Raw genomic sequence first — 25,814 nt, 5'->3', positions numbered from 1 at the left:
TTTGATTTGAATGACTTTGTACCCGTCCTCCTTTACCTATTTTTTCTCCCTACATTTATGTTCTTCCTACTTTCTCTCTCTTCCTCCACCTAGGGAAGTATTTCTGGCGTCTGACGCGGGAGAAGCACCTGGTGTCTCTGCGTCCGGCTCAGATCCACAGGTTCTGGAGAGGCCTGCCTACCAACCTAGACAGTGTGGATGCTGTCTACGAGAGACCTGGGGACCATAAGATAGTCTTCTTTAAAGGTACCCAACCCAGAAACCCAACCATGGTTGTGGTGGTGGCAAGGAGGTCAACCATATACCAACTATGTTACATCAACTATGAAAGGGAGTGTTGTGATGTAATTTGAAGGTTTTTGATTTGTTCGAGGAGACTGTTATGACTATTATTCTGAAGTGTCAAGGCTGTTCAAGTAAATGTGAAGGTGTTCTGAGAAACACATGAAAAGAGGTCCATCAAGTGATGTGTCATTATGGGCTTTGAACTTTGATAACGGTTTTATGGATGATAGAGGGCTTAAAAATGCAATCAACCTTACAAAATCACAAAAACAAGGACATCTCTCTTACACCTCGTAGTAAAAATGTTTCTTTCTCTGTCTGTATTTCAAGGTCAATTGAATATTTTCATCACAAAACACATGTATTTTTTATTTATTTTTTGAGTTTACGGCACCTGGTATTTCCAGGCGGTCTCCTGTCCCAGTACTAACCAGGTCTGACCCTGAACAGGTGTGTTCAGGGTGGTATGGTCACAAGCCTATTTTTTTACCCCGTTTTCTCCCTGAATTTGGTTCCTTGGCTCATCTCTGTAATTCCTCAATAGGCTCGGGAGAGGCAAAGGTGTTTTCTGAAACATGACTCACCTGGCCACCTATTTCTTATCACATTGCTCTCTAACCCGGATGTCAGCCGCACCAATGTGTCGGAGGAAACACCTTTCGACTGATGACCGGAGTCAGTTTACAGACGCCCGGCCCAGACACAACATAATCCAGCCTCTCCAACAGAATCCAGGTAGAATCAGGAATTCCCCAGGGCAGCTATCTAGGCCACTTACTTTTTTCAATCTTTGAGTAAAGCCAGTGTGTCTATGTATGCAGATGACTCAACACTATACACGTCAGCTACTACAGCAACTGAAATGACTGCAACACAAAGAGCTGCAGTTAGTTTCAGAATGGGTGTCAAGGCATAATTAGTCCTACATATTTAAAAAACTAAAAGCATTGTAATTGGAACAAATCATTCACTAAACCATAAACCTCAATTAAATATTGTAATAAATAATGTGGAAATTGAGCATGTTGAGGTGACTAAACTGCTTGGAGTAAGCCTGGATTATAAACTGTCATGGTCAAAACATATTGATACAACAGTAGCTAAAAGGGAGAGAAGTCTGTCCATAATAAAGCTCTGCTCTACCTTCTTAACAGCACTATGAACAAGGTAGGTCCTACAGGCCCTAGCTTTGTAGCACCTGATCTACTGTTCAGTCGTGTGGTCAGGTGCTACTAAGAGGGACTTAGGAAAATTGCAATTGGCTCAGAACAGGGCAGCACGGCTGGCCCTTGGATGTACACAGAGAGTGAACATTAGTAATATGCATGTCAATCTCTCCTGGCTCAAAGTGGAGGAGAGATTGACTTCATCAATACTTGTATTTGTGAGAGGTGTTGACATGTTGAAAAAACAGAGTTGTCTGTTTAAACGACTAGCACACAGCTCAGACACCCATGCATACTATGGGAGGCGCAGACTATGGGAGACGCACAGTACTACATAGAGCTATGACAACATGGAACTCTATTCTACATCAGGTAACTGATAAAAGCAGTAGAATCAGATTTAAAAAACAGATACAAATACACCTTATGGAACAGCAGGGACTGTGAAGCAACACAAACATAGGCACAGAGACATGCATACACACACATGATAACCGATGCACTATACACACGTACACATGGATTTTATGTGGTAGTGGAGTAGGTGCCTGAGAGCAGAAATCTGTTATAAATGCATTGTAATGTTTTTAAAATTGTATAACTGCCTTAATTTTGTCAGACTCCAGGAAGAGTCAGCAGTTAATGGGGTTCCATAATAAATACAAATACAAATAACTACAAGGAGTTGCTAGAGCATGATGAGCCAAGGAAAGCACCACCGTCAAACCCTCCCCTATCCCGGATGGCCAATTGCGCGCCGTTCTATGGGGCTCCCTATCACGTCAGATCTGCCCCACCCAGGACCCACAAAACGCATTTAATCACTTTTATTTAGCTGAGTTATCAAATGAGTTGTTTTTTTCTTCGGTTTGGTGCTATTTTCACAAGTATGTGGTGAATGCCCCCTATCTTCTATTCAGAACCTTTGATTGGGCATTCATTGGGGTTTCACACATCTTTCACCCCGCAGTCATTCATGCAAGTGTTTTCTGGTAAATACCATGAGAACATTTTGTTTAGTCACCAATACATAAGATAATGTTAAGCTCACCATTTAGACATTTTAACTACCATTAAATCCAATAGCTAAAAATACAAGATACAAATTTCAAAACTGAATAGTAGATTTCCATACAGAATTTGGCTATAACTTGACATAAACAATTTTTTAAATAATTTGTATCCAATGGCAGGTTGTGAACATGTGGAGAAATGTCAGGCCCTGTGATGGACTAGTTTCCTGTCCAGGGGGTGTACTTGTACATCAAACAGCCTCGCCCAACAGAAACAGGAGATAGGCTTCTGCTCCGATGAGTGGCGGCTCGTACAAGCCAAGGCTACTTTTACAGTTTCATTATTCTTATGCAATACATACATAGGAAAATCCATGACATGCTTTACAATACCCCCAGTATTGTAAAGCAGTTGGCTATTGTAAAAACATAGTCAGTGTTGTAGGCCATTTCTTCCCCATGCAACATTGTTAAGATCACCTTTTTTATGTGACTTGTCAACTGATACAGAATCGCCTGTCTCTCTGCTTGAAATTCATCAGCTTACAGTGCAACAATGAAATTCAGATAATGAGTGGAATATATGCAAATCAAATCAAATTGTATTAGTCACATGCGCCGAATACAACAGGTGTGCGTACACCTTACAGTGAAATGCTTACTTACGAGCCGCTAACCAACAATGCAGTTTAAAAAAATAAGGATAATAAGAAGAAATAAAAATAACAAGTAATTAAAGAGTAGCAGGAAAATAACAATAGCGAGACTATGTACAGGGGGGTACCGGTACAGAGTCAATGTGCGGGGGCACCGGTTAGTTGAGGTAATATGTACATGTAGGTAGAGTTATTAAAGTGACTATGGATAGATGATAACAGAGAGTAGCAGCGGTGTAAAAGAGGGGCTGGGGGGGCAATGCAAATAGTCTGGGTGGCCATTTGATTAGATGTTCAGGAGTCTTATGGCTTGGGGGTAGAAGCTGTTAAGAAGCCTTTTGGACCTAGACTTGGTGCTCCGGTACTGCTTGCCGTGTGGTAGCAGAGAGAACAGTCTATGACTAGTGTGACTGGAGTCGTTGACAATTTTTAGGGCCTTCTACAACCCAGGTAAATCAGTGCATTGTATACTACACTATAATTCCAAATGGTAGCACATGGTGGCTATTTCCACTTTGTCCTACTGAAGCACCCTGGCTGATGGAGAAGAATGGTTTTACCTTCCAACACAAATTAATGTCAAATTGATACATTTATGAGGTGAAAATATATAATTTTATAGTGTTCAGCAGAATCAAACTATACGTTAACTAGGCAATACAACATTTTGGTTCAGTAGTTATCAGTTTTGAGCAGTTTAATTACTGTAAGTGATAGTTTATTGTATTGTTAACAAATGACAAGAAAATCATATCAAAAGTAAGGTAAATATAGAATTTTGAAAAGCAGATACATGTACTTAGAAAGAGTGATTTGGTGCAGTGAACAAGTGACTTTGCGAATGTATTTATTGTATTCAGTCTATTGAAAATGTGCTTCGAGTTTGAAACATGAGCCATTTTGATGACCTGTTTAGATTTTTGTGATTAGAGTTGGGAAAATGTACCACGTACTTCTGAAAATTGCACCAAAGTGATTGGGGAAAAAATGTAAACAACTTATCCAGTTATCTCTCTTTGATTGACGTTCCTTTGTCCCGCCTCCTCAGGACTAAAGTATTGGATATTCAAGGACAACAACGTGGAGGAGGGTTATCCTCGGCCAATCAGTGACTTCGGCCTGCCCATGGAGGGCGTGGACGCAGCCTTCGTGTGGCTCCACAACGACAAGACCTACTTCTTCAAGGACAACCACTACTGGCGCTATGACGACCATCTACGGCGTATGGATCTGGGCTACCCCAAAGACAGCACACTGTGGAAGGGGGTCCCTCCCCAACTAGACGACGCCATGCGATGGTCGGATGGTGAGTATTAGACAAATGCACACACACAGTTCCTCTGCGTCCACATCACAGAGGACTTGACATGCACCAACAACACCACCACTCTTGTCAAGAGGGCGCAACAGCGTCTCTACTTCCTAAGGCGGCTGAAGAAATTCGGCCCTGGGTCCTCTCCAAATACTACCGCTGTACCATCGAGCGCGTCCTGACTGGTTGCATTGCGGCCTGGCACAGGAATTGCTCCGTCCACGACCGCAAGGCACTCCAGCGGGTGGTGAAGACGGCCCAGTACTAAACTGGGAACGTGCTCCCGCCATCGGAACGGTGTGGAAAGGACTCCGCATTATCAAGGACCCACACACCCCAGTCATGAGCTGTTCACTCCCTTACCGTCGGGCAGTCACTTGAACTGGACTAACCACCTGCACTGATTCTCCGCACCTTAGCACACATACACTCACTCATGCAGACAGACATATACACTCACTTCTCAGTTTATTAGGTACACCCATCTAGGACTGGGTGGGACCGCCCTTTGCCTTCAGACCAGCCTGAATTCTTTGAGGTATTCTACTGAAAATTTCCACAAGGATGTTGGTCCATGCTGAAGCGATGGTATCACTCAGTTTCTGCAGATTGGACGGCAGTACATTCATGCTGCGAACAGCCTGTTCTCTCATCCCAAAAAATGCTCTATTGGGTTGAGGTCTGAGGACTGCGCAGGCCACTCAAGTAAACTGAACTCGCTGTCATGTTCTAGGCAATACTTTCCCCTCCTCAATTGTACATTGTTGGTGATCGCTTGCCTACTGAAGCCGCTTCTTCTTGTTTTTAGCTGATAGGAGTGGAACCTGTTGTGATCGTCTTCTGTAATAGCCCATCCATGACAAGGATCAACGAGTTGTGCGTTCAGAGATGCCGTTCTGCACACCACTGTTGTACTGCACCGTTTATTTGTCTGTTTGTGTCCCGCCTTTTCACTTGCACGATTCTTGCCATTCTCCTTTAACCTCTCTCATCAACGAGTAGTTTTCGGCCACAGGACTTCAGCTGAATGGATGTTTTTTGTTTCTCACACCATTCTTGGTAAACTCTAGACACTGTTGTGCGTAAAAATCCCAGGAGGGCAGACGTTTCTGAGATACTGGCTCCGGCACGCCTGGCACTGACGATCATACCATGCTCAAAGACGTTTAGGTCATTCGTTTTGCCCATTCTAACGTTCAATCGAACAGTAACTGAATGCCTCTGCCTGTCTGACTGCTTTATATAGCAAGCCGCGGCCACGTGAATCACTGTCCGCAAGAGCGATCCATTTTCGTGAACAGGGTGCCGAATAAATTGTACCTAATAAATTGGTCGCTGATTTTACATTCATGCTACACACGTCACAGCTGCTTCTACCAGACTTATTTTAGTGCTCAGTTTTTACACTGCCCCCCCATCCCCTCCTTCCCCAATATATGTGTAAATATTGGACTATACATTGTGCCTTCCTGTACTATACTTATGATAAAAAATGTATTCTATTCTACTACTTTTCTATTATTATCTTTTATTATTTATTATTGTCGACAAGGAACCTACAAGTAAGCATTTCATTGGATGATGTATACCATACAAATCCCGTATGACTAATAAAACTTGAAACACACCAGTGGAGGCTGCTGAGGGGAGGACGGCTCATAATAATGTCTAGAACGGAGCAAATAGAATGGCATCAAACACATGGAAATCATGCGTTTGATCTATTTGATACCCTTCCATTAATTCCACTCCAATCTTTACCACGAGCCCATCCTCCCCAATAAAGGTGCCACCAACCTCCTGTGACACACACACACACATCATCAAGCTAATCATACACATATACTCTCACATACACACTCCATATACACACGACACTCACTTCTAAACACTCACACAATACAAGCTAAATACTTACACATACAGTACACTGCACTAACACAAAAATAACAAGCATTTGTCAAAAAGAACGCACAAATAATGGAGTACCTCACTGTATTTTATTAATGCTTGCCCTTAGGGTACTGACAGGAGGTTTAGTTCCACATCCACTAGACTAGCCCACACTGGATACTTTTTCTCTCCACTCCCTCCTGCTTATAATATAATAATAATAAATGCTCTTTAGCAGACAGCTTTTATCCAGAGCGACTTACAGTCATGTGTGCATACATTTTATGTATGGGTGGATTTGAACCTATTATCCCGGCATTGCAAATGCCATGCTCTACCAACTGAGCTACAAAAGACCAGGGCCCATAGGGCTCTACTCTGGTCAGAAGTAGTGCAAAATAGGGTGTCATTTGGGAAAACCATAGTGTTTGGGTGAATGGGGCTGGCTGGTCCAGGAAGGAGAGCGAAAGTAGCTGAGCTGAGTCTGTATTTTCATTGTTGGGTCGTCATGGCAGCAAGCGTCTGCAGCTGGGATATGTTTGTGAGTGTGTGTGTGTGTGTGTGTGTGTGTGTGTGTGTGTGTGTGTGTGTGTGTGTGTGTGTGTGTGTGTGTGTGTGTGTGTGTGTGTGTGTGTGTGCGTGCGTGCGTGCGTGCGTGCGTGCGTGCGTGCGAGAGAGCAGGATGGTGCTAGGGCATCATGTCTCAGCTCATGCACAGCATTCTCAGCAGTGAGCTCCATATTCATGCCTATCTCAGAGTAAGACCCTTAATCATGGAGGGCCAATCTAACTGCAATTAAAGTACACTCAACACCTTAAACATTGGGAAATATTTACATAAATCATATCACACCAAAGCACACATGCATTATACTCACCTCTCCATCTGTCTCACACAAACTCAAGCCCACACACACACAAACAAACAGTCAAGCCTTCACTGTAGCTTCGTAGCACACGCATATCAAATAGCTTATCAATTCTTCAGTAACACACAAAGGCATTACACACAAACATGGCACGAGCCCAGTCTTCACATGAGCGCTACCCTCATTCAGGGTCCGGGCTCTTTACCACTTCCAGCTCCAGAGGTCCTGCTCAGAGCTGATTGATGTGTGTGTGTAAGCACAAGCCAAGTATAAAAGCAAGAGTCCCCATACAGCCTGAGCTACCAGAGTGGAAGCACACACTCACACACACAGACCTGTGGGCCTGGGAACTGGAAGCACATCAGAGAGCTCTCTCTCCAGGCCTATTCCATCACCTCAGGAAGAGAGAGAGCTGTGGCGACAGGGATGGAGAGAGGGAGAGATAGTGCTAGGGAGGATGAGAGCTAGGGAGGGAGGGAGAGAGAGGGAGAGATAGCGGCTGGGAAGGAGGAGACAGATAGACAGGAAGGGATGGAGAGAGGGAGAAAGACAGAGATAAGGGAGGAAAAAAATGACATGCGAGAGAGGGAGAGTTTATTTTGTGTAAAAAACGAACTGGTGGATAGAGAGAGCAGCCTGGTAGGAAAACAGTGCGACAGAATCAAGCGACATTGATGTATTACCATAGCAATAGCAATCATCATCACAGTCCCCTTGTAGTCCTCATGCAGCCTCTGTCTTCTTCCTCTCCTTCAGATTCCTCATACTTCTTCAAGGGGAAGGAGTACTGGCGCGTGGTTGGCAGTGATATGGAGGTGGAGGCTGGGTACCCACGGCCCATAGGAAAGGACTGGCTGGTGTGCACAGAGATGCAGTCGGACTCCCCAGCCACAGAGGCCAATAACACAGCTAACACGCGGCTACATGGGCAGCACCACGCCGACCATGCCGAAAATGGCTACGAGGTATGCTCCTGCACTTCTGACTCTGCTTTACCCCTGGGAGCCCGGCCCTCACCGTCCCCCCTCTGGCTGCTCACCCCTCTTATGACTCTCTCAGTGGTAAAATCCTACGTCCCTCTATGATGTAAGTAGAGGTGAGCAGCCTCACTCTGTGACATGAAGTACAGCAGCCAATCTGATGAGAGTGGGGAAGTGGCTTCAGGGGTACTGTCAGACCAGCTTCACCGTCCGACAAAACGATGACTGGAGGAATTAGCTCTTATTGTTATCATTATCTGAATTGGAATCCTCGTTGTTAATTTGTTTTTTTGTGTTTTGTTATTTATTATATTCAATGGATCAACATGCTTTTAAACTATTTATGTTAAAATTATGATATTGGATTGAATTAGAAATGTGATAACAAGACAAATGAAAATAGTTTGTCAATTTGATTATAGTTATGATAAGTTCACAGCAAAATAGTTCCTCTGTGACTAAGCAGTCTAGCAAGAGAGTGGTACTCTGGGATGCCGCACGCCCTGTCCCCTTGTTCCTGCAATCACTATAAGTGCTTTAAGAACCCTCGCACATACACAGACCACTCCATGTGCGGTTTCTATGGACTGAGCTAGCTGGGAAATAATGTTCCGTCTCTGCTCACTCGCTCAAATGGTTATGTCTGGTCTGGCCGGATGGACACTACGCTCTCATTGGACAGCTTGCTCTCATACTGAGTTTTTAATGTCAGGACTATCTGGATGGAATGAACACTACTTCCTGTAATGACACTGACTGTCCTTCCTTGACTGCACTCACGTGCCCTTTTGTGACCTTTGCACCTGTATCTTTTTTTTCTTTTCTCAGCTCAGTAACAGTAGCACCTCCTGCCGTTATCAGAGAGGGTAACCTGTTAGTATTGATTATTAGGACGTATTTTTGTAATAAACACAGAGGGATTGTGGTTGAGCCCTACTCGGGGATGTGCATGATGTGGTTTTCATAATGCCTTGGTCTTGTCTGGTCTGTGGTCAGGTCAGTGGTCACCACAGCAATCAGCGGTCAATAATAACCAACAGTCACCCTGGGACACCGTTCTCCTTCTCCAGTGGACATCTCTCCTAACATGAACTTTCTGTAAGGATAGAGGGGATGCCTGGGTACAGGGCAGTGGCAGGACATGGATATCCACCAGAGACCTGCCTGCTGAGAGGAGTGCACCCACTCACTACACAACTGGATTTATTAATATTGCTAAGATATATTTACTTACAGTCTATATATATATATATTGAATATAAATTGAACTTTTCAGCTCAAATATATCTGTATATATTTGAAAATATATATGTATATATATATACAGATATATTTGAGCTGAAAAGTTCAATGGCAGTTGCCTTAAAAAAACATGTAAATTTTAAGCCGTCTTTTCTAAGGTGAAATATTTTTGTAGGAAAATAAAGAGGGGGTAAGAGAGAGAGTGTGTGCTGGGTTGTGTAATGATTTTGTGTCATAGGGAGCCCAGGACACGCGACAGCTGCAGTCACAGGCTGGCAGTTACTTTCTGGTTTGAGTTGTTGGGAGCCATGTTTCCCATGTACAGGCAGGTTATTGTTTCCTCACTCCAAAACCATGCTAATCAAGATGTGCTCTCCTCCTGGTAATAAGACATCTTCTTCTACATGGATTCCTTGTTTCAGATCTGTTTATTCAGGATTATGTGTATACATAATATATTATACGTATGTATGTTTTGTCATAGGAATCAGTGACTTTTGAGAGGAAGACTGAACAATGTTGACTTAGTAAATAGAGACCATAAAACTCCAGATATTATTGACTCAAGGATAAAGAAATGTGAGGCAGACACTCAGGAAGCAGACACGCACACAAACAATGCATGCCGTGAGGATTGAAACAAACAGTTGTCTTGGTAGCCAGATTTTTCAGCATTAAAACCTGTTAGATGTAAAGTCCCCTGTTTTGGGGCCCTGCGTGGTTCTGGTACCGGTTCCAACCAACATTTTTGCTTATAAATCGTTATGTGGACATCATACTTTAGATTGAAATGGCTTGCATTGAGCGGTAGCCTTAATTCTCAGGGACACAGGAGTATGTCTCTTCTGCCTGTGTGACGCAGGATGTCAAATCTGACACCACTTGAAGCTGGGATTTCCTTCCTACCATTTAATTTGCTCTTCCAACTGTCCATCAACTCCTGGTTGAACCCTATGTTACAGCCGCTAACAGATATGCCTGGAATCCTTACGTCATAACGCAAAAGGAGAAAGTGGTTTCGTCACTGTAGCACATTCAGAGATCGATTTACAACCAGTAATCTAAAATAAATCATAGATTTTAAACAAAAAACACTTTCTGTTTGTCCTAGACTGACAATATTAATATGAGATGAAAGGCAAGTTCCTAGCACGCTAGAGCTTTGTGAGGCATTCACAGCGATGGAGGCAGACGTTTTGCTCAAGAGAGACATTTAGAAAATATGCAAATTTGCTCAAACACTAAATATATCACCTGAACAAAAATATAAACGCAACATGCAACAATTTACAATTTCAAAGATTTTACTTAGTTACAGTTCATATAAGAAAATCTATTTATAAAAATTCAATAGGCTCTAAATCTACAGATTTCACATGACTGGGAATAAAGATATGTATCTGTTGGTCACAGATACGCAAAAAAAAAAGGTATCAGAAAACCAGTCAGTATCTGGTGTGACCACCATTTGCCTTGTGTAGCATGACACATCTCCTTCGCATAGAGTTGATCAGGCTGTTGATTGTGGCCTGTGGAATGTTGTCCCACTCCTCTTCAATGGCTATGCGAAGTTACTGGATATTGGCGGGAACTGGAACACGCTGTCATGCACGTTGATCCAGAGCATCCCAAAAATGCTCAATGTGTGACATGTCTGGTGAGTATGCAGGCCATGGAAGAACTGGAACATTTTCAGCTTCCAGTAATTGTGTATAGATCCTTGCGACGTGGGGACGGTATTAACATGCTGAAACATAAGGTGATGGTGACGGATGAATGGCATGACAATAGAGTCCCACAGTGGAGGTGTCATAATACCCATAAAACCTAGCGTCAAACAGGGAAATGGTTCCAATCGTTTTTCCACTATTTTAGAAACACTTTAAATAAGGGCTGTGTTTGATGTAGGCTTGTACAAATGTACAAATATGTATTTTACATTTAGGAAGGTAAAATCTTATAGTTAGTCGTTTTATAAATTGATTATACTATATTTAGAAAGAAAGAATTTCAAGCCTGATTCATACAGGTTTGTTGAATAGGAAAAACATCATATAAAATATTTAATATTCTCATGTTTGTATCATATTTGTACTAACTATGAGCTTGTGTCCTCAAAACTGACTAAACCTCAGCAATTTATATCTATTACGACCCCAAAGGCTGAGATTTTTTCATTTCTTGGAGTATGTATTACTATTTATTGTTTATGGTCCTCTCATGATAAAGAATTACTTTTGGGGATTACGTAATTACATTTTCGATGGCATTAAGTTACGTTTAAGACGTTAAGAAATGAGCAGCCAGAGAAAAGCAGCAGTGGGTGTGGTGTGTGTTTATTGCACTCCAGGGTCTGGATTTATGCTGTCTTGTAGTTAAATTTAGTTTTAAAAAAGCCACTTAATCCATTTCTGCTTAGAGCAGTTCTGCTTTTCCCTCCATGCCACACTGGTACTAATGAGTGCCCACAGGCCCAGGTAGGGAGATGGGCACGTTGCAGTGGGTCTGACTCATTTCATGGGCAACATAAGCAGCACAACGCCACTTCAAAATAAAGGATCCACAGAGGAGGAAGGAATAGGGCTGTTGCGGTGACCATATTACCAGCAATCATGAGTCATGACCGCGGTAAAATTCCATGTGACCATTGAGTCACTGTAATCTCCTTTTATGCACTCTGTACATACATGCTGTGGTAGTACCCAACTTGCCAACTTCCATCAGGTCCTAATGGCCTGGTACTCGGGGCTCTATTGTCCCTCTAACCACTCTGACATCAATGCAAATGCAATCAAAAATCACATCAAACACACATCAAAACAGTAGTCCTATAGTACTTTTAAAACTCACCTTTCTAAGGTGATGATTCATTGAAAAACACCCATATGCATATTAGAGCTTATTCATTTGCACAGGCTTATGAGCCAATAGCCAACATAGCCTATCTCATATTACAAATAAGGATTTACTGAGGTTGGGCACTGATTTTGGGCGATTAGACCTGGCTTGCAGTCCGCGTTCCAATTCATCCCAAAGGTGTTCGATGGGGTTGCAGTCAACGCTTTGTGCAGGGCAGTCAAGTTATTCCACACCGATCTCAACAAGCCATTTCTGTATGGCCCTCGCTTTGTGAACGGGGGCATTGTCCTGCTGAGACAGGAAATGGCCCTCTCCAAACTGTTGCCACAAAGTTGGAAGCACAGAATCGTCTAGAATGTTATTGTTTGCTGTAGAGTTAAGATTTTCCTTCACTAGAACTATGAAAATCAGCCCCAGACCATTATTCCTCCATCACACTTTACAATGGGCGCTATGCATTGGGGCGGGTAGCTTTCTCCTGACATCCGCCAAAGCCAGATTCATCTGTTGGACTACCAGATGGTGAAGTGTGATTCATCACTTCAGAGAACACGTTTCCACTGCTCCAAAGCCCAATGGCGGCAAGCTTACACCACTCCAGCCAAGGCTTCCCAAGAAAGCTAAGGTAACTAAACGACTACCGCCCCGTAGCACTCACTTCCGTCATCATGAAGGGCTTTGAGAGACTAGTCAAGGACCATATCACCTCCAGCCTACCTGACACCCTAGACCCACTCCAATTTGCTTACCGCCGCAATAGATCCACAGACGACGCAATCGCAACCACACTGCACACTGCCCTAACCCATCTGGACAAGAAGAATATCTATGTGAGAATGCTGTTCATCGACTACAGCTCAGCATTTAACACCATAGTACCCTCCAAACTCGTCATCAAGCTCGAGACCCTGGGTCTCGACCCCGCCCTGTGCAACTGGGTACTGGACTTCCTGACGGGCCGCCCCCAGGTGGTGAGGGTAGGTAACAACATCTCCACCCCGCTGATCCTCAACACTGGGTCCCCACAAGGGTGCGTTCTGAGCCCTCTCCTGTACTCCCTGTTCACCCACGACTGTGTGGCCATGCACGCCTCCAATTCAAATCATCAAGTCTGCAGACGACACTACAGTGGTAGGCTTGATTACCAACAACGACGAGACGGCCTACAGGCAGGAGGTGAGGGCCCTCAGAGTGTGGTGTCAGGAAAATAACCTCACACTCAACGTCAACAATACAAAGGAGATGATTGTGTACTTCAGGAAACAGCAGAGGGAGCACCCCCCTATCCACATCGACGGGACAGTAGTGGAGAGGGTACTAAGTTTTAAGTTCCTCGGCGTACACATCACGGACAAACTAAATTGGTCCACCCACACAGACAGCGTTGTGAAGAAGGCGCAGCAGCGCCTCTTCAACCTCAGGAGGCTGAAGAAATTCGGCTTGTCACCAAAAGCACTCACAAACTTCTACAGATGCACAATCGAGAGCATCCTGTCGGGCTGTATCACCGCCTGGTACGGCAACTGCTCCGCCCACAACCGTGAGGCTCTCCAGAGGGTAGTGAGGTCTGCACAACGCATCACTGGGGGCAAACTACCTGCCCTCCTGGACACCTACACCACCCGATGTCACAGGAAGGCCATAAAGATCATCAAGGACAACAACCACCCGAGCCACTGCCTGTTCACCCCGCTATCATCCAGAAGGCGAGGTCAGTACAGGTGCATCAAAGCAGGGACCGAGAGACTCAAAAACAGCTTCTATCTCAAGGCCATCAGACTGTTAAACAGCCACCACTAACATTCAGTGGCTGCTGCCAACATACTGACTCAACTCCAACTCACTTTAATAATGGAAATTGATGGAAATTGATCAAAAATGTATCACTAGCCACTTTAAACAATGCCACTTAATATAATGTATATGTATATACTGTACCCGATACCATCTACTGCATCTTGCCTATGTCGTTCTGTACCATCACTCATTCATATATCTTTATGTATATATTCTTTATCCCTTTACACTTGTGTGTATAAGGTAGTAGTTGTGGAATTGTTAGGTTATTACTCGTTAGTTATTACTGCATTTTCGGAAATAGAAGCACAAGCATTTCGCTACACTCGCATTAACATCTGCTAAGAATGTGTATGTGACAAATAAAATTTGATTTGATTTGGCTTGGCATTGTGCATGGTGATCTTAGGCTTGTGTGCGGATGCTCGGCCATGGAAACCTTAGCTTATTCATTAAAATCAGTCGAGAGGGGATTAAACATTAGCTAATGTTACATGTCAGTTACAGTACTAGCTCAGCACTGCAAATAAACACTAGTTTAGTTTTTTCTGTTAAGTTAAACAGAAGTTACCTTGCCAGCTACATCAGCCAACTAAAGAGTAGCCAGTCTCTGCTCTGCTTGCTTTTACGACTCAGTGAAAGAGCGCAACACATACACATTGAACTATGCTCAACTCTCCCGTGCTGGTCCAGCCAGCCTTCCAGAAGCTTTGCATTCACACAGCCTGTCAGCCCGCTCTGTGTTGTCCGCGTGGTCCTAAATCCAGTCGGCTGAACACTCCACACAGCCTACCCAACCGAGTTTGGAACCATCAAGACTCTTCCTAGAGCTGGCCGTCCAGCCAAACTGAGCAATTTCGGGGAGAAGGGCCTTGGTTCGGGAAGTGACCAAGAACCCAATGTTCACTCTGACAGAGCTCCAGAGTTCCTCTGTGGAGATTGGAGAACCTTCCAGAAGGACAACCACCTCTGCAGGAATCCACCAATCAGACCTTTATGGCAGAGGGACCAGATGGAAGCCACTCCTCAGAAATAGGCAAATGACAGCCCGCTTGGAGTTTGCCAAAAGGTACCTAAAGGACTCTCAGACCATGAGAAATAAGATTCTCTGGTCTGAAGAAAGCAAGATTGAACTCTTTGGCCTGAATGCCAAGTGTCACATCTGGAGTAAACCAGGCACCATCCCTACGGTGAAGCATGGTGGTGGCAGCATAATGCTGTGGGGATGTTTTTCAGCAGCAGGGACAGGATCGAGGGAAAGATGAACGGAGCTGCTCCAGAGTATTCAGGACCTCACACTAGGTGTGAAGGTTCACCTTCCGACAGGACAACAGCCCTAAGCACACAGCCAAGACAACGCAGGACGGGCTTCACGGCAAGTCTCTGAATGTCCTAGAGGGGCCCAGCCAGAGACCGGACTTGAACCCAACCAAACATCTCTGGAGAGAAGAATGGGAGAAACTCCCCAAATACAGGAGTGCCACGCTTGTAGTGTCATACCCAAGAAGACTTGAGGCTGTAATCACTGCCAAAGGTGCTTCAACAAAGTACTGAGTAAAGGGTCTGAAAGATTTTGTAATTTTATGTAAATGTAAATCTGCTTTTGCTTTGTCATTATGGGGTATTGTGTGTAGATTGATGAGAAAAACAACAACAATTTAATCAATTTTAGAATAAGGCTGTAACGTAACAGAATTTGGAAACACTCAACATAGCCACTTCAAATTGCGCATTCGCACTTGTAATGGGAAAAATAACCTTTCTATTTTATTCAGCTAAGTTAAATGGCTGCGATCCCCGTACAGGGATCAACATCCGGGGAAATTTCAGAGTGACTAACTAAAAATACAACGTCGTAACATTAAACATTCTTGAAAATGCAAGTGTCTTACATCCTTCAAAAGATTAGAATCTTGGTAATCAAACTACGTTTTCCGATTTAAAATAGCTATTACAGAGAACAAATGCCATGCTTTTGTTTGAGAAGAGCGATCAACAATAACAAACATTTTCCGCCATGACAGTTTTGACAAATTCACATCTGAAGGTAAAATTATGACTTACATTCTGATATCTTGCTCTTATTTCTCTTCCTGAGGGTCCCAGTGATCAAATGAAGTGCCGTTTTCTTTGATAAAATCCATTTTTATAGCCTAAAACGAAACATTTTGTAAACCGTTTGTGTCGTGATTTCCATCTCTATCAACTTTTTACGGAGCATTCGACGTAATTACACACACTAAACAATAATTTATCTAGTCATGGTTGGTTCCATTGCAATCCTCTGGATGTTTGTAACACAGCCAAACTTGATTGTTTTTTTGCGAGGAGTATTGACCGAAGTTAACTGATTTGAAGACAACGAGCAATGAGTTCATTGCGCACCAATAATATTAGCGAAGCTTCGTTGATTGACTGTATTTCTGCCCAATGACCACTGATCTTCTTGAAATCTAGCTGGGTATATAGCCAATGAGCTGAGGTAAACGCCAGTATGTGATGGTTATGGGTTGGACCACCATCCCTTGTTTGTAAAAGCACGCGTAACGAAAACATTCTCGCCATTGACCTACAGAGTAGTTGCAGTCACGCTTGTTACGCACAGCGGTGTTTTGGAAAGTAGTATTTTGGAAAGTGTTTTTTCAACAATTTCATTGAAGACATCATGGCGAATAAATCAGGGAAAGCGAAGTCCAAGTCTAAGTATACAGATTTGCACCAGATTATAGAAGAGATTGATCGGGAAAGTGAGACACATTTTTTGTTTGAGGAATCTTTGAGTGAACACAGTTATGATCCAAACATTGAGGAGCTGTTTCTGCAAGGACAGGACGTACTTCTGGACTGGTAAGTGCTAATGCCGTTTTGTGAAATATAAATATATATATATTTGCTTTTTTTGCAACAAAAAAAGAATGTCATTTTTTTTTGCAATTTGCAATGAAATGTGTGATGAAATGTGTAAAGTACACATTGGCTATAGTGTGTCTGTGTGTATGTATGTGTACGACCCTGTGTGTGTGTGTGTGTTATTTGTTTGTTGGTTTGTTTGAGCGTGTGTGTGTGTGTGTGTGTGTGTGTGTGTGTGTGTGTGTGTGTGTGTGTGTGTGTGTGTGTGTGTGTGTGTGTGTGTGTGTGTGTGTGTGTGTGTGTGTGTGTGTGTGTGTGTGTGTGTGTGTGTGCGTGTGTGTGTGTATATGTATGTGTATGTAAGATATATAGATTTTCCATTTTTTATTCAAATGGAATTGAGTAGAACAGCAAACACACACATATGTGTTCATATGCCACAGTTCATTACTGCAGGCATGACTGTGCCTCAGGGCCAAAAGGGCAAAGCATGGAGGCGTCGTTGTGTTCTGTGTCGCATGAAGTCCCCCATCACCTGCACCACTTGTTCAGTTTGCTTCTGCTTTACATCAGAAAGAGACTGCTATGGGACATGGCACAGGCAGAAAAATATTGTGTAGAGGACTTCCAAAGGGTCTACCTCCGTTTTTTTTGTTTTTTTTCTAATACTTTTTTAAACATTTTTATAAATGTTTTTGTGTGTTAGAATTGCTTTTTGATATGTTGTATATTGTTATTTGCACTGTTGTATATAGTTATAGGTCATTTCACCAATTCGGCCACTTGGGTACATTTGGGCAGCTTGTGTGGGACACCTGGGTGAATTCATGCTAAATGTCATGTAGCTCGCCCATTCCGGAAGTTATCAGTCTGAAACGTTGTACACCTACAGTTGCCCTCTTGTGTTATCCATAAAAATTATCTCCAGCATCATATCTGACTGTGTGGCTATTCTAGTACATGTGAAAGATGATGCTACAACAATAAAAAACAAAAAACGTATGCTCTTTCTTTCTCTTTTCTTCCACCAGATCTACTGTGTTATATTCTCCTACATTCAATTAACATTTCCACAAACTTCCGAATGTTTCCATTCAAATGATACCAAGAATATGCATATCCTTGCCTCTGGGGCTGAGCTACAGGCAGTTAGATTAGGGTACAGTGGGGCAAAAAAGTATTTAGTCAGCCACCAATTGTGCAAGTTCTCCCACTTAAAAAGATGAGAGAAGCCTGTAATTTTCATCATAGGTACACTTCAACTATGGCAGACAAAATGAGAAAAAAAATCCAGTAAATCACATTGTAGGATTTTTAATGAATTTATTTTCAAATTATGGTGGAAAATAAGTATTTGCTCAATAACAAAAGTTTATCTCAATACTTTGTTATATACCCTTTGTTGGCAATGACAGAGGTCAAACGTTTTCTGTAAGTCTTCACAAGGTTTTCACACACTGTTGCTGGTATTTTGGCCCATTCCTCCATGCAGATCTCCTCTAGAGCAGTGATGTTTTGGGGCTGTTGCTGGGCAACACGGACTTTCAACTCCCTCCAAAGATTTTCTATGGGGTTGAGATCTGGAGACTGGCTAGGCCACTCCAGGACCTTGAAATGCTTCTTACGAAGCCACTCCTTCGTTGTCCGGGCGGTGTGTTTGGGATCATTGTCATGCTGAAAGACCCAGCCACGTTTCATCTTCAATGCCCTTGCTGATGGAAGGAGGTTTTCACTCAAAATCTCACGATACATGGCCCCATTCATTCTTTCCTTTACACGGATCAGTCGTCCTGGTCCCTTTGCAGAAAAACAGCCCCAAAGCATGTTTCCACCCCCATGCTTCACAGTAGGTATGGTGTTCTTTGGATGCAACTCAGCATTCTTTGTCCTCCAAACACGACGAGTTGAGTTTTTATCAAAAAGTTATATTTTGGTTTCATCTGACCATATGACATTCTCCCAATCTTCTTCTGGATCATCCAAATGCTCTCTAGCAAACTTCAGACGGGCCTGGACATGTACTGGCTTAAGCAGGGGGACACGTCTGGGACTGCAGGATTTGAGTCCCTGGCAGCGTAGTGTGTTACTGATGGTAGGCTTTGTTACTTTGGTCCCAGCTCTCTGCAGGTCATTCACTAGGTCCCCCCGTGTGGTTCTGGGATTTTTGCTCACCGTTCTTGTGATCATTTTGACCCCACAGGGTGAGATCTTACGTGGAGCCCCAGATCGAGGGAGATTATCAGTGGTCTTGTATGTCTTCCATTTCCTAATAATTGCTCCCACAGTTGATTTCTTCAAACCTAAGCTGCTTACCTATTGCAGATTCAGTCTTCCCAGCCTGGTGCAGGTCTACAATTTTGTTTCTGGTGTCCTTTGACAGCTCTTTGGTCTTGGCCATGGTGGAGTTTGGAGTGTGACTGTTTGAGGTTGTGGACAGGTGTCTTTTATACTGATAACAAGTTCAAACAGGTGCCATTAATACAGGTAACGAGTGGGGGACAGAGGAGCCTCTTAAAGAAGAAGTTACAGGTCTGTGAGAGCCAGAAATCTTGCTTGTTTGTAGGTGACCAAATACTTATTTTCCACCATAATTTGCAAATAAATTCATTAAAAATCCTACAATGTGATTTTCTGGATTTTTTTCCTTCTCATTTTGTCTGTCATAGTTGAAGTGTACCTATGATGAAAATTACAGGTCTCTCTCATCTTTTTAAGTGGGAGAACTTGCACAATTGGTGGCTGACTAAATACTTTTTTTGCCCCACTGTATGTATGTCTTCAGGCAGAAATTGAGAACAAGGGATGCAGCCATAACAAGTTAAATTATATTCTTCTTACTATAAAGTCATATAAAATAATGGCCCAAGACTTAAGCATCTACTAAATGAACAAGCCTACAGCCTATGGCATGGAGCATAGACAGATAACATACAGTAGGCCAACTCATGTTCTGTCCTTCTGAAAATTAATTTTCTTCCTATGTTTCTTTAGACCTGACTAAAATAAATAATGGATTTATTTTGATAGTGTATATTAAATGTATTTATTCAACTTTTTTAAATGTAGATGTTCCAAAGGCACGCGTCAGCCTGGAGATGCTAAATGTATTTATGTTCATTAAAGGTCGAATACCGTGAGACCGGCAGTCTTTTGCATGACAATAACTAGCTGACAAAATGTCATGACCACCACAGCCCTAGGAAGGAACTTCATTATTGCCAATCAGCTGCATTTAAAGCAGAAAACTTGAACTCTAGAAGTGTGTCACGCTTGTTAGAATGGACGGACCAAGGCACAGCGTGATTTGAGTTCCACATCTTAATTTCAAGTGAAACTTCAACAACAACAATAAACAAGCAACGAAACGTGACATACGTGGTGCAACAAGCACAAACACAAACAATATCCCACAACCCAGGTGGGAACAATGGAGAACTTAAGTATGATCCCCAATTAGAGACAACGATAATCAGCTGCCCTTAATTGGGAACCGTACTAAAACCCAAACATAGAAATAATTGACTAGAACACCCCCTAGTCACGACCTGACCTACAACACCATAGAGAACCAAGGGTTCTCTATGGTCAGGGTGTGACAAAGGGTCTTCGTACAGGGCCAAATCTATTCAGATTCAAAGAGAGGAAAAATTCAGGGAAGATCATAGCAAGTTGTTTCAACCAGAAAGATCATGACGATCACAATGGGCCTCATCTCAGTGGTTGGAGTTGACCTCTGCACAACCCTGCTACACTACACACAATCCTTATCACCTCCACCCACAGCTGTGCTCTTACCTGCATGAGACACTGGGATCTAAGCTCAGACACAAGCAGCAGTCCAGGGTGTGCACTGTAAAACAGGTGTGTACTGTAGGTCAGGTTTGCACTGTAGGACAGTATGATGTGTGCGTGTGTGTACTGTATGAGTTTGTGTGTGCATGTATGTGTGTAACCTGTGTGTTTGAGCTAACCTCAAACCCTACTCAGCCAGAAGACAGCAAGAATTTGGACCAAGCCGCAGATGGGCCAGGTTTAACCAATCCATCACCCCCAGGGACGTCACAATGCCGTCCACATCCAAGACCAGAGAAAACGCTTACAGAGTGCAGCATCTGCTGGTATTGATAGCAATGACAGGAGGTGATGTTGTGATGCTTACGGCAGGTTACACCACCTGCACTGCAGGGAGATTCTGACATGAAAATACACACCGGATGTGAGAACAGAACAATCACTGAATCTTAGTATTGTCTACATTGTATGCAATGTTATATACATGAGCCATGTGCCACTGCCAGCACTCATGCTGCATTTGTCAGTCTGATTTTAGATGGAACTTTTGGCCTTAGTTCCTCTGCTGATGGTATATTTGACACACAAGCACACACACATCTTCTTTGATAACCCTTTCTGATGTGCCTTCTAAAGGTACTGTACAACAACTACATGTCACACATTCCACACATGACACATTGTTCACCACACTGACTACTGGAGCAGTTAAAACCTTACACTGGCTGAAGTGCTCTGGCTCTCTGATCTCAATTTCCCAAGCCACCTGCTCCTCTACACCCAACGTGCCCTTTTTTAAACTAGGCAAGTCAGTTAAGAACAAATTCTTATTTTCAATGACAGCCTAGGAACAGTGGGTTAACTGCCTTGTTCAGGGGCAGAACAATAGATTTTTACCTTGTCAGCTTAGGGATTTGATGTTGCAACCTTTCAGTTACAAGTTCAACACTCTAACCACTAGGCTACCTGTCACTCCAAGGCAGAGCCTAAAGAGGCTGCAGTGCTGCTGTGTGTCTGGGAGTTTATCGGGACAAGAATGGCATTGGCATGTATAGCGGTCGTTTTACGGGCTCTTAACCAATTATGCAAAAAAATAATTGTGCTGATCTTAGCTTTTTAATGTACATAATCAATCAGCCATAATTTCCTACGACCGAAAATAGCTTCTGGACATCAGAATAGTGTTCACTAAACTCAATTTGGATGAAGAATTCTACTTCAATGACCCGGGACCAGGCCCTAATCCCAGACACTAGGAAAAGAGGAAAAGACAACAAAATAGAGCCCAACGTGGGGCAATCTGATGAAACTACGAAATAAAGACCGACGTGGGGCAATCTGATGAAACTACGAAATAGAGGCCGACGTGGGGAAATCTGATGAAACTACGAAATAGAGGCTGACGTGGGGGAAATCTGATGAAACCGCGAAATAGAGGCTGACGTGGGGACAATCTGATGAAACCGCGAAATAGAGGCTGACGTGGGGACAATCTGATGAAACCGCGAAATAGAGGCTGACGTGGGGACAATCAGATGAAACTACGAAATAGAGGCTGACGTGGGGGCAATCTGATGAAACCGCGAAATAGAGGCTGGCGTGGGGACAATATGATGAAACCGCGAAATAGAGGCTGAAGTGGGGACAATCTGATGAAACTACGAAATAGAGGCTGACGTGGGCGCAATCTGATGAAACTACAGCGGCAAGTGAATAAACCGCCTCTACCCGACCCCCCCGTCTCAGCCTCCAGTATTTATGTTGTAGTAGTCTATGTGCCGGGGGGCTCCTGTCTCATCTGGTGAAGTTCTCCTGTCTTATCTGGTGTCCTGTGTGAACTTAAGTATGCTCCCTCTAATTCTCTCTCTCTCTCCCTCCTCTCCCGGAGGACCTGAGCCCTAGGACCATGCCTCAGGACAACCTGGACTGATGGCTCCTGGCTGTCCCCAGTCCACCTGGTCGTGCTGCTGTTCCAGTTTCAACTGTTCTGCCTGTTCTGCCTGACTCCCCCCCCCTCTCTCTCTCACTTACTCTCTCTACCAAACCTGCTGTCTCACCTCTGAATGCTCAGCTATGAAAGCCAACTGACATTTACTCCTGAGGTGCTGACCTGTTGCACGCTCTACAACCACTGTGATTATTATTTGATCCTGCTAGTCATCTATGAACGTTTGAACATCTTGAAGAACAATATGGCCTTAATGGACATGTATCCTTTAATCTCCACCTGGCACAGCCAGAGGAGGACTGGCCACCCCTCAGACCCTTTGTCCTCTCTAGGTTTCTTCCTTGGTTCCTGCCTTTCAAGGGAGCTTCTACATCTGCATTGCTTGCTGTTTGGGGTTTGAGGCTGGATTTCTGTATAAGCACTTTGTGACATCTGCTGATGTAAAAAGGGATTTATAAATACATTTGATTGATTACCCTCTGTTTTATTTGGCAAATGTACAATTACTGGAGAACAAACTAGACAAGCTCTGTCTGAGACAATCCTATCAACAGGACCTGAAGAACTGTAATATCGTATGCTTCACAGAGTCGTGACTGAACAAGGACATGGTCAATATAAATCTAGCTAGTTTTTCTATGCATCGGCAGGACATAACGGCAGCGTCTCGTGAACTCAAGGGCAGGGTGTGTGTCTCTTTGTCAACAACAGTAGGTGTACGATCTCTAATATTAAAGAAGTCTCAAGGTTCTCCTCACCTGAGTTAGAATACCTCATGATAAGCTGTAGACCATACTATTTACCATACTATTATTTTTATAGCTGTCTACTTACCACCACAAACTGATGCTGCCACTAAGGCCGCACTCAACAAGTTATTATAGGACCATGAGCCAACAAGAAAACGCTCATCCAAAGGCAGCGCTCCTAGTGGCCGGTAATTTTAATGCAGGAAAACTGAAATCCATTTTACCTCATGTCACCTGTGCAACCAGAGGTAAAAAAGCTCTAGATCACCTTCACTCCACAGAGACGCATATAAAGCTCCTCCTCGCTCTCCATTTGGCAAATCTGACCATAACTCTATCCTCCTGATTCCTGCTTACAAGCAAAAACTCAAACAGGAAGTACCAGTGACACGCTCAATTTGGAAGTGGTCCGATGAAGTGGATGCTAAGCTACAAGACTGTTTTGCTAGCAGTGACTGGAATATGTTCCGCGATTCATCTGGTGGCGTTGAGGAGTTCAGTCACCGGCTTCATTAATAAGTGCATCGACGACATCGTCCCAACAGTGACCGTACGTACATACTGTATCCCAACCAGAAGCCATGGATTATAGCCAACATCTGGACAGAGCTAAAGGCTAGAGCTGCAGATTTCAAGGAGCAGGACACTAACCCTGACACTTATAAAAAATCTTGCTACTCATCATACACTGAGTGTACAAAACATTAAGGACACCTGCTCTTTCCATGATATAGACTGACCAGGTGAATCCAGGTAAAAGCTATGATCCCTTATTGATGTAACTTGTTAATTCCACTTCAATCAGTGTAGATGAAGGGGAGGTTAAATAATGATTTTGAAGCTTTGAGACAATTGAGACATGGATTGTGTGTGTGACATTCAGAGGGTGAATGGGAAAGACAAAAGATTTAAGTGCCTTTGAACAGGATATGGTAGTAGGTGTCAGGCGTATCGTTTGTGTCAAGAACTGCAATGCTGCTGGGTTTTTCACACTAAACAGTTTCCCATGTGTATCAACAATGGTCCACCACTCATAGGACATCCAGCCAACTTGACCCAACTGTGGGAAGCATTGGCATCAACATGGGCCAGCATCCCAGTGGAATGCTTTTGACTCCTTGACACCCTGACAAATTGAGGCTGTTCTGAGGGCAAAGGGGGTCCAACTCAATATTGTAAAGCTGTTTCTAATGTTTGGTATACTCAGTGTACATACATTGACTTATTTACTTGTGGAACAGCGCATACAGTGCAACATGAAATAGATGCATAATACATGCTATCAAGGTCAACTTCAAATACTGTACCAACATCAATAAGAAAGTAACCAGAGCATAAAACAGTTGACTGGAAATGCCATATCAGTTTAAAAACAATGTAAAAAAGATATATTATAAAGCCCTTTTTTGCTTTCTTGATTAAGGCATCTCCAAAATGTAGGTGTTTCAGTCTAGCTCAGTGCTTTCTGTGGTGGTGGGGCAGCCAGCGGAAAATACAGAGCGTAGGGGTTGGTAATGTTCTCTAGTCGCGCCGTGATTGGCTCAGTGTTCTGTCACTCATGGGGACACTACATCGCTGCAAAATCTATGGGGAGAGCTCGATAATTCAAGCCCCTTGCGTGCTGCCATAGAGTTACATTAGAAGTGCCCATCCAAGAAGGTCACTGATAAAATGACGTCAAATCACCTCATATGTACCGTAGCTTAAATTGGACTGATAATGTCAACATCCTACTTTCTAAATCTTAGCAGTCATCATCATTAATCAAGTTGACAATCTACTGGCAAATCCTTTTATTTTCAGTGGAGTGGGTGTGTGGTCCAAGTCTGGGTTTAAGGGTCTCTTTTCCAAGCTTTAAAGGATAAACATTCAACATTGGCCATTCTGTCAATCCAGCATGACTTCTGGAAACTCTGAACTGGGAAATCTCAGACTTCAGTGAGTTCAAGACAACTGGGATCTCCGACTGGGAAAATAAGTTTTGAACGGTAATCCAACGCGGAATTCCAAGTTGGGAACTCTGGCCTCTTTCTAGAGCTCGAAACTGAAGATCACTGATGTCATGATTCAACCTTGTTTTTTTTCTACAAGTTCCCAGTTGTCTTGAAAGCACCATAAATCCAGAGAATGGCAGACTTTAATGACAAAATTAGCGACAAAGGATCGCTGCGCCACCTTCCTGTTGAAGTGAGCACAGCACAACAAGTTGAGTCCAAAAATGTATTGTATGCTGCTGCATAAATTATGTAACATGACAGGGAGATATGTATACTATAGCTAAGAAAGTAATACCAAGTGTATGTTGTGTAGTAAGCTGTTCGTAGCCCATGTGCTTCACCCTAATCATTTTCACCCTTTTCACCTAATAACTTAGCCTACTCTTCTGACTTGGTGGCGCACATT

The 25,814-nt window shown here is 43.2% G+C and overlaps 1 protein-coding gene across 1 annotated transcript in view; it reads left to right on the top strand.

Annotated features, from left to right (window-relative positions):
- LOC129818378 (matrix metalloproteinase-17-like) overlaps positions 1-9,616 on the top strand; it is a 107,081-nt gene extending 97,465 nt beyond the window's left edge. Inside the window, exons 8-10 of the mRNA XM_055874207.1 lie at positions 94-246; positions 4,169-4,426; positions 7,951-9,616. Of these exons, the coding sequence (XP_055730182.1) occupies positions 94-246; positions 4,169-4,426; positions 7,951-8,279 (740 nt within the window). The 3' untranslated portion in view covers positions 8,280-9,616. The remainder of the gene's footprint in view (positions 1-93; positions 247-4,168; positions 4,427-7,950) is intronic.
- Positions 9,617-25,814: the final 16,198 nt, after the last annotated feature.

Source organism: Salvelinus fontinalis, chromosome 21 (assembly GCF_029448725.1).
Source record: "Salvelinus fontinalis isolate EN_2023a chromosome 21, ASM2944872v1, whole genome shotgun sequence".
Lineage (NCBI taxonomy): Eukaryota > Metazoa > Chordata > Actinopteri > Salmoniformes > Salmonidae > Salvelinus > Salvelinus fontinalis.
This window is presented reverse-complemented; position numbering and strand designations above follow the sequence as displayed.